The following is a 9872-nucleotide window of genomic DNA, read 5'->3' as shown; positions in this document are numbered from 1 at the left end:
ATCATCATCAACATTATCATCAACATAAACATCATCATCAAATAATTTTTGAAAAGTGTTGAATCTTGAATCTTTTGAATACCTTAAACAACTTCAGACCTGCCCAAAAGGAGGTTGGATGGGATACAACCACCAGGTGACGCCATTGTTGTGTTCTCTTCATGTTTCTGCGATGTCTCGTGACTTGAATTACATAAGACTTCCATCCATCCATCCATTTTCCAAGCCTCTTATTCCCTAATGCGGGGTCACGGGGGTGCTGGAGCCTGGACGGGTCGCCAATCAATCGCAGGGCAGCAGAGACAAACAACCATTCACACACACTCACACCTACGGACAATGGAGAGAGTCCAATCAACCTAATGGACGTCTTTGGACTGTGGAGAACCCGGAGAGAACCCACGCAAGCACGGGGAGGACGTGTAAACTCCACACAGAAAGGCACCAGGGCCGATTCCGGGAATCGAACCCAGAACCTTCTGGGTGCCGCCCTACATAAGACTTTATAAATTAAATTAAATTAAATTAAATTAAATTAAATTAAATTAAATTAAATTAAATTAAATTAAATTAAATTAAATTAAATTAAATTATTCCTTTATTAGCTCCTGTGTGGTGTGGTTGAGGTATTTAAGGTTCTCTCCTGTGATGTCTTTTGTTGGTTCGTCAATCACTGTGTGTTACACACTTGTGTTAATAATGAAGTGAACTATGAAGGGCAGAACATAGAAAGATTTGGAAGAACAGTGTTTATAATGGTTTATTTCCTATTTACTGTACCTACATATTATACTCTCTGCTCAGAGTTGTTCACTTGCATTTTATCAGAGTGCAAGTAGAATTTCTTCTGGTTTGAAACCAGCCTGGGCTGAAAAGTCAGCACAAAACCGATAGGCACATAAAGTTTGAATGCCTCAACCCATCGCTGAACTCTTCCATTTGCCAAATCAAGTAAGAATGAAAACCAGAGCTACACACATCTGAAAAAATGCATAAGACTAAAACAGAAAAGGTTCTTGCATAGAAAAGGACAAGGCAGAGAGAACTAATAAAAGCTTTACAGCTGCCAGGATTTGTGCCTGCATGAAGGCAGCCCAGTTTAACTTTACCACTGCAATGATCTTCACAGGACTTTAGGCAAAAATAAAGCAGAGCATAATAGAGTTTGAATCAGCATGGAGAGGGACACAGTTATTCACAGATGCTCATTTAATCCTCATTTGTTCTGCATGCAACATAAAAAAAAATATAAAAAAAGAAAATAATATTATTAATAATAATAATAAATAATTATACATTTCTCAAAATAAATTATCCAAAACTTACACTAGATGGTATCTTGACAATGATGAGTATTAGGAGTTTTACTAATTTTTCTAGCACATTTTATTTAAATTGTGCCAGAAATACAATAATCTCGATTGCTTGAAGTAATAATTGTGGAATTATTGCAAGAGGAGTTAAACTACTTAGATTTAAAATCACTCAAGACAGACTGCACTTATTTTGAATTCCTCTACCAGGTTCATTAAGTGTCCCTGTAGATAATTGGTCACATTTAATAAAATTGGATTCCTCAGCTTGCTTTCTGGCCTGAGCCTCATACATGGACTTAATCCTTTCTGTTTCCTCCTTCTTTTCTCTTGCAAGTTGTTCCATTAGCTCATTCAACTCTTTGCTTTTTTCTTCTCTCTCTCTCCTTCTTTTCTCCTCTCTCTCCTTCCTCTCCCTCTGTCTCTTCTTATCCCTCTCATTTTTCTCTCTTTTCCTCTCTTCCTCTCTCTCTTTTTTCTCTTGCTCCCACAAAGCTTGCAATTCTTTTTGCATTTTCTTTGCCTGTTCCTCATATTTTTCCTCTATTTTTCTTTCCATTTCAACTTGTTCTCTGCGTATTTTGTCTTCCTGCTCTTTCAGGATACGCTGTTTCTCCATCTCTATTGCTTTTTCTGCCTCTTGCAAATCCTCGTTGGTGTAATGACTTCCTCCATTTTGCCTCACTATGTTCCTAATCTTCTGCATCAGCTCATTGACCTGAGAATGATTATCTTTGTCCTTGTTATTGAAGACATGATACTGGTTGTTACATCTGGCCACAAGATGCTGAAGGCCTGGTGATCCTTTCATGAAATCTTCAATGGTTTCATCAAGGTCATCACCACGAGTAAAGAGAACCATGCTGTATTTGTCTGCAGCCTCACCGAAGACCTGTTGAATCTTCTCCACTGTCTTCTCTTCTTCTTCAGTGTACCTTCCCACACTGACGACCACCAGGAAGACATGGGGTCCAGGAGCAGCAAAAGAGATGCACTGACTCAGATCTTTGATGGTTTTCTCCTCGTCATATCTGGTGTCACATAGACCTGGGGTGTCAATGACAGCAACCTTCTGTTGACCCAGCAAAGCTTGTTCTTTTTTGCAGAGTACAGTCAGAGAATGAGCACCAGACTTTGACTCAAAAGCCTTTCGACCCACTATTGTGTTTCCACAGGCACTTTTTCCGTTTCCAGTCTTTCCCACCATCACAATCCTCAGCTCTTCATCATTTGTGATCAATCCTATGTAGACATATTGAGTTTCAAATCATATCATTTAAAACGAATTTTTCTTTGTGATCACTTTGTGGTGTGTGTAATATAACTTTATACTGTAATAATTCATCGTTCTGCTCCATCTGTCAGCAAAGACCAAACATGTCCAGACTCACATTTTACAGAACAGTGTCTCTTGTAGGAAGTGGCTTTTTAAAAACTTTGCTTCACTGAATTCAATCAGTTTGTAAAATAAGTTTAATTGACGGCCTAATGTAAAACCTGACTTCAGAGGTGTAACCTCAAAATGAGCCATAAGTCTTAATCAGTAACTGAGTCAGTTGACAGACATTTATATATATGAGATACTTGCTGTATATTCACTGTATTACATTATGTCAATTCATATTTAGGTTTGTTTACAAATCATCAAATATGTAACTTTAAAATACAATTGTGGTATCATGACTCACCTGCTTTGCTGAACACACTTGGTTTGTTAAAGGTGCCGTCCATGACTAAAAGAAGCAATGCAGCTACTGAAGACTTGACTCTTGTTGGTTTTATTACGACACAGATGCCGATGCTTCTGCTGCTGCAGCTTTTATATGATCTTCACCCAAAACCACACCTTAAGCTTCATAATGAAAGTGAAAGCAAAACTGTTGCAAAGATGAATCTCAATAGAGTTCTTTCAGTACAGTTCTTTAACAACCAGTAGTGAAAATATGACAGTCATACATGATCATCAGACCTGCTCCTTCTGTTTGATCAGAGGTTCTACTTTCAACTTGTGATATTAGAGAAATGAAATAAGACAAAACTGTTACAAAGTAAATAAAGCCAGGCTTCATATTACCCTGTCCACCAGAAACTACTGAGGCTTTGTTTTAGTGAAACCCAGCTTCCCATTCAAGATAGAAAACAAAGCGTCTTCCACAGCCAAAGGACAAATTATCAACCAAATAAAATGGGAAACTTAGGGACAGACTACATTAACTGACCGGTGATAGATTAGTGAAAAACCCTAAGCTAAAGAAAAACAAGCAGATCTTGGTAGCAGGAAGGAGTCAGAGAAGCTGCTGACCACATGCAACAAACATCACTTGGTCTGAATCTGGTCTGAGACCAACTTGCACTCAATTCTTTTCTGAGTTTTGCCTTTTATTTCATATGGTTTAAAACAAATTATCCTTCTTACACCAACGTCTGCACCCATTGGGTCTGGATGAGTCTGGAAAGCCTAATAATAAACCAAGAAAAAATCTGAGCATGTAATGGAAAAAATTTGCCTTTGTGCTATTTCTTATCCAACACAGTCATCATGTGCTGGTTAGGTGCAATACTGAACTGAACATTCTTACACAAACAACTAATCTCTTGTGCGCTGTCGTACATCAAGTCTAAACATCTGATGTTCCATTTGACTGACTAATAATTTATGATATATGTTTGTCTTTTACACCCGGACTCTGGCTCCTTCCTATCTGACCCCCCACCAGACCCAAGGCTGTTAAAGCGAATGCATCTTATCTTGAAAGCTCGGTGTTCCTTCCTTTGGATAACAAGACATGATGATGCAGAAGTGAGAAAGCAAACATTCTTACTCATAGCGAGATAAGGTGTCGCAAACAATTCCATTGCTGCAGAGAGACGTTCCACCAGAGCCAGAGAAAGGGGTTAAAAGGCAGAAGCAACTTGAGGATCGTGGGCTCTTTGCATCACACCTTCGTGGTGTGTGCACTGATCTCCCCAGCTGGTTTTTGGTTTGTTGATGTGCACGATCAACATCCATGCTTTTTATTTGCTTTCCCCATTATTTTTATTTTCTTTCTTAAAATCTTTCAAAAATTCAATTCAATCTGTAATGGAAAAATTGTACTTTTATGTTTCTTGTGTTCATTTCTGACTCTGTATAGCAACCATGCATTCTGTACTTGTTGATTAGACCCAGAACTGAACATTCTCAGACAGACAATCTATCTCCCTCTCAAGGTGACCGATTGTTCATGGCCTGTGTCTGCCTTTTACCCCTGGGCTCTGGCTCCTTTCTGTCTGTCCAAGGCTGTAAACCTTGGGTATTCACTGTGTAATGTGAACATCTTCACCCACAGTTTGATGATGAGATTCCACCAGGTCCCGGGAGAAAGGTTAAAAGGCAGAAGCAACTTGAGGATCGTGGGCTCTTTGCATCACACCTTCGTGGTGTGTGCACTGATATCCCAGCTGGTTTTTGGTTTGTTGATGTGCACGATCAACATCCATGCTTTTTATTTGCTTTCCCCATTATTTTTATTTTCTTCATTATTTCAATAAATCGCACAAAAGGACAACTCTCTCATCTGCCTCTTTTTGGGAAATTTCCACCAGAAGCACAACGTCTCAGAGCTGCAACTGAGAAGCCATGAAGCATCACTATCAGCATGGACACAAGTCTGAACTTTGGAAGCATTAGCACAAACCAATGCTGATAAAGATAAAAACAGTGTTGGTAAGTGATCCATAAATCTCTCCACACATATGAGTAGATAAACATCTGTACATTGCTAGTACAGTATAATAATAATCCTTTTTTATTTTAACTTTGATTGCAATTCTGATGTTATAGTTTTAGCAAGTTATAGCAACACTCCTTATGTTATGTTTTGGCTACAGTAGTCATCTTAGTCATTATAGGAGGGATGTTGGGTTATAGAAAGAAAAAAAACAACCCATAGAGAGTTTAAATGACCTGTGAGTGTTAAAGTTAATGTTACGTCTCCAGCAAAATGAGACTCAGGGTGGGCGTCCATCTATCTCAAGCAGTTAGAGTGAGAGCACATTAGAAAAAAAGAACCAAAATATACAGATATCTATGTATAATCTACAGCACAGTGTGTGACTAAATCTGTGGTGAACCGCATGGCTTTTCCAATGTCATTCAAACCATTACATTGATATATGAAAAAAAGCTAAATGCAAATATGCTTGAATAACATAGTGAGTATAATTGTATTCTTATTTTTTACCAAAGCATGTGGAAAAAAATAAAGTTACAATAAGTGAGGTGAAGAAAAGAAATAAACAATAGAGAATAGGTCGTACATGTACAATATAACAAAGTGGGAAAACAAAAAATAAAATGAAAAATCTATATGTAGTTTATAACTCATTCATATAACATTCATAAAATATCAACACAAACAATTATTATCTTTATTACATGATTGAAGGGTAGTAGGAAGAAGTACTTACTTATCTAGTCTGACCCCCTTTCTTCGAACACTATACACGTCATACACGTGTCCTATGCGTAGACACATACTGTAGCGGATCCAGTCCCTGTGATGCTTTGAAGAGTTTTGTCTACATGAAAGCAAATCACAACGTTTTAAATTTTTTTTGTAAATAAAATAATGTTTGCCCTGTTCAAACCTGGGGAACGATTCTGATTCTGAAAGCGGCTGATCAACTTCGCAGGAAAACATTTTATATGGTACAGGTGAAAGGGACACTAACAACCCAACGCAGCGAGGCTGTAGCAGGCAGAGAAACGCAGATCTTTGTCCTGCATGTTGATGCGTGTTTCCCCTTCCCCCAGTGTCCCTGCTCTGGGACGTGGATGGTCCCGCCCACTTTAATTCAACCAGACGGACATGAAAGAGGGAATAACGAAATAAACAGCTGGTTAACTTTGTAGGAACATGGCTGTAGTTTTGCAATGACTTTATGTGGTACAGCTGAAAGGAGTAATAACGAAATAAACGGAATATAAAAGGGAAACGCTTTCAAGCGTTTTCTGTTTATATTTTTATTGCACATTTGTTAAAACTTGATGGGTGTACTGTCATCTTTTCTGTAATTTTTATTGACGTTACAGTGCAAACCATATTTGAACTAGTTTTTTTTTGTAAATATACAAAGCTTCGCCACAGTTGAGAAGGATCTGAAACTGTCTTATTGTATTGTTGTTTCTTATTGCTTCCTTCTATGAGACCGCAACAATGACACTCGTTCTTTCACGTTGTAAATCCAAGCACATAGCGGTGGAACATTGTAACAGTGGATGTCACTCATAGACCCATAGGAACTGTGCAGCCTTGCAGACAGGAGCAGGGTCAGCAAGCCCACGCAACCCACCATCTAGAGTGCGTCAGTGATGGCCCTCTTTACCTAACAAAAACAGCTGTTCACAGATGATTCAGGGGGTCAGCTAGCTGAGCAGAACGTTTGACTACCTTGTAGTTGGAACTGGTATATTAAGAAAACCCAGTAGTTCTAGTGTTAAACAACTTTTGAATTTCACCTATTACATTTGTACATGAACACAGCAGATTTATATTTTCCAGATGAAAACACATTACCAATTCAGACTGTTTGAATGATGTATTAGTGTGGTCCCAGTATCCAAATTTATGGATAAATCTTATGGCGCTTTCTTGAACTATGTATAGTGGTTGCAATGAACTATTGTAAGTATTTCCCCAGCTCTCAACACAACACAAATCAAAGAACCATAAAGCATGCAAAGTGATTTCCTCTCCAGAATGTCTTTAGCTCTTGCCAGTATATAAATACTTTTCGCCGTTTTGTTTTATGTTTGATGTGGGGTTTCCAGCAAATTCCGTTATCAACTGCTACCCCTAGAAATTTCATCTCAAACTCTTTCTATATTAACATGTCCAATGTGACCCATACATAATGTGGTCACATTCATATTTAATGAGGGGATGGTCCGTGTCATAACACTTAAAATTGATTTTATGGAGTTTACACCGCTCCTCCTTTTGTGGTAATGCTAATTCAATTCAATTTTATTTATATAGCGCCAAATCACAACAAAGTTAACTCAAGGCACTTTACAAAGTAAGGTTTAAGACCTCACACAACTAAACCCAACAGATCCCGCATACAGCAAGCATTTAATTTGACAGCAACAGTGGAGAGGAAAAACTCCCTCTTTAACGAGGAAGAAACCCCCAGCAGAACCAGGCTGGATGTGGGCGGCCATCTGCCTCAACCGGTTGGGGTGAGGGGATAGAGAAAGAGAAAATCACAGCAACAACAACAAGCAACAACAGAGCACAGGCAGGATGGTTGGACCAGAGACTGGATACAGGCAGGAAGGTTGGATCCGCAGCTGCCCATCGCAGACACCAAACTTTGAGTCCAATGATACCTGTAGGTGAGTACAGAGTGGGGCAGAGAGCGAGTGAGCGGGGGAGAAGCACAACTACTGGAGAGAAAGAGACAAGGTTAGTTGGACATACTATAGAACAATGATGGGAGGTTATTGGACAGAAGAGGTAGAAGGAAACAGAGGAGCTCAGTGTATACTGTAAATCAAGTCCCCCAGCAGTCTATGTCTATTGCAGCTTAGAGATGGTTCCTGTGACTAACAATCATTGCCAGTGAACTGAACCATCTCTAACTATAAGCTTTATAAAAAGGAAGGTTTTAAGCCTAATCTTAAAGGTGGAGAGTGTGTCAGCTTCTCGAACCTGAAGAGGGAGCTGGTTCTAGAAGACAGGAGCTTGGTAGCTAAAAGCTCTGCCTCCCGTTCTACATTTAAAGACTCTAGGAACCACAAGTAACCCAGCGCTCTGAGAACGAAGTGTTCTGCTGGGAGCATAAGGAACTATGAGGTCTTTAAGATAAAAAGGAGCTTTATCATTGAGTACTTTGTAGGTGAGTAGGAGAATTTTAAATTCTATTCTACATTTTACAGGCAGCCAGTGCAGAGAAGCTAATGTAGGAGAAATGTGATCTCTCTTTTTAAGTCCTGTCAGAACTCTGGCTGCAGCATTTTGAATAAGCTGTAGGCTTTGTAAGGAGCTGTTAGGACATCCTATGAGTAAGGAGTTACAGTAGTCCAGCCTAGAGGTAACAAATGCATGGATCAGTTTCTCTGCATCGCTCTGAGAGAGGATGCTTCTGATCTTAGCTATATTTCTACGATAAAAGTAGGCGGTTCTGGAGATTTGTTTAATGTATGATGTAAAAGAGAGATCCTGGTCAAAGATGACACCAAGGTTCCTCACAGTAGAATCTGAAGCTAATGTTATGCCATCCAGGGTAACTATCTGACTCAATAGTGTCTCTCTCAGATTTTTAGGCCCAACAATAAGAATTTCAGTTTTATCTGAATTTAGTTGAAGGAAGTTTAGGGACATCCAGGATTTGATGTCTTTTAAACAACTGAACTTAAATGAATTTTGACCAGTTGATCTGTTTCATTCGGTTCCAAGGACATATATAGTATCATCTGCATAACAATGAAAATTAATAGAATGCTTCCTAATACTCTCACCTAGAGGAGACATGTATAGGCTAAACAGAATTGGACCAAGCACAGAACCCTGTGGTACTCCATAGCTAATCCTTGTGCATGTGGAGAATTTCTCATTAACATGAACCTACTGGAATCTGTTCAACAAATAGGATTTAAACCATCCCAATGCTGTTCCTTTCATCCCGATTCTATGTTCTAGTGTCTTGTGGTGGAAATTTTCCATAAAGAAGCAGATAAGAGAGTTGTCTTTTGTGAGATTTATTATAAAAATAAAGGAAAATAAAAATAATGGGGAAAGCAAATAAAAAGCATGGATGTTGATCGTGCATATCAACAAACCAAAAACCAGCTGGGGAGATCAGAGCACACACCACGAAGGTGTGATGCAAACAGCCCACAATCCTCAAGTTGCTTGTCCAACTATCTGTGAGAAAGGGGCACCAAGGGGCACCTTAACAGACAGAGACACGACTCCCCGGCCTTGGGTTTGGGAGCTAGAGTTGAGAGTCTATCAGGCAGAGACAACCATTGAACAATCTAGGTGAAATGTCAAATATATACAGTAAGACAAAACATAAGCTATTAATTGCAGAAAATAAGTCATAAATCATATAATAACTGCATAGAATAAGAAACAATTTTTCCCATAACAGTCTGTAATAGAATGTTATGATCAATTGTATCAAATGCAGCACTAACAAGATCTAACAGGACAGGGACAGAAACTAGACCATTGTCCGAAGCTAATAGAAGATCATTAGTGACTCTAACCAGAGCTGTTTCTGTGCTATGATGTTTTCTAAATACTGACTGAAAATCTTTGTACAGGTTATTCCCACTCACGTGGTCAGATAATTGTTTAGCGACAATTTTTTTTAAGAATAAAGAATAAAAAAGAATAAAAGGGTAAATTTGAAATGGGCCTATAGTTAGTTTAGTTTAGTTAGCTAGTTCTCCAGGGTCGTTTTTTTTCAATAGAGGTTTGACCACAGCCACCTAAAAGCCTGTGGTACATAGCCTAAATGTAAAGATTGGTTGATTTGATTTAATATGGACGAGCTGATTAAAGGTAG

At 38.7% G+C, this 9872-nt stretch overlaps 1 protein-coding gene across 1 annotated transcript; it reads right to left on the bottom strand.

Annotated features, from left to right (window-relative positions):
• Positions 1–1327: 1327 nt before the first annotated feature.
• On the bottom strand, positions 1328–3091 carry LOC121201847 (GTPase IMAP family member 9-like). The gene is made up of 2 exons (XM_041068529.2): positions 3002–3091; positions 1328–2555 (listed from the first exon to the last, which is right to left on the bottom strand). The coding sequence occupies exons 1-2, from the start codon at positions 3042–3044 to the stop codon at positions 1486–1488; spliced, it is 1113 nt and encodes a 370-aa protein (XP_040924463.1). The 5' UTR covers positions 3045–3091; the 3' UTR covers positions 1328–1485.
• Between the last annotated feature and the right edge of the window lie 6781 nt (positions 3092–9872).

This window comes from Betta splendens, chromosome 19 (genome assembly GCF_900634795.4).
Source record: "Betta splendens chromosome 19, fBetSpl5.4, whole genome shotgun sequence".
Taxonomy (NCBI): Eukaryota; Metazoa; Chordata; class Actinopteri; order Anabantiformes; family Osphronemidae; genus Betta; species Betta splendens.
This window is presented reverse-complemented; position numbering and strand designations above follow the sequence as displayed.

What these genes read in the sequence shown, in the direction of transcription:
- LOC121201847 (XM_041068529.2), bottom strand. Translation starts at nt 3,044, where the DNA reads ATGGACGGCACCTTTAACAAACCAAGTGTGTTCAGCAAAGCAG. An exon ending in AAGTGTGTTCAGCAAAGCAG is followed by an intron (nt 2,556 to 3,001) that starts GTGAGTCATGAT and finishes ATGTCTACATAG; the next exon opens with GATTGATCACAAATGATGAA.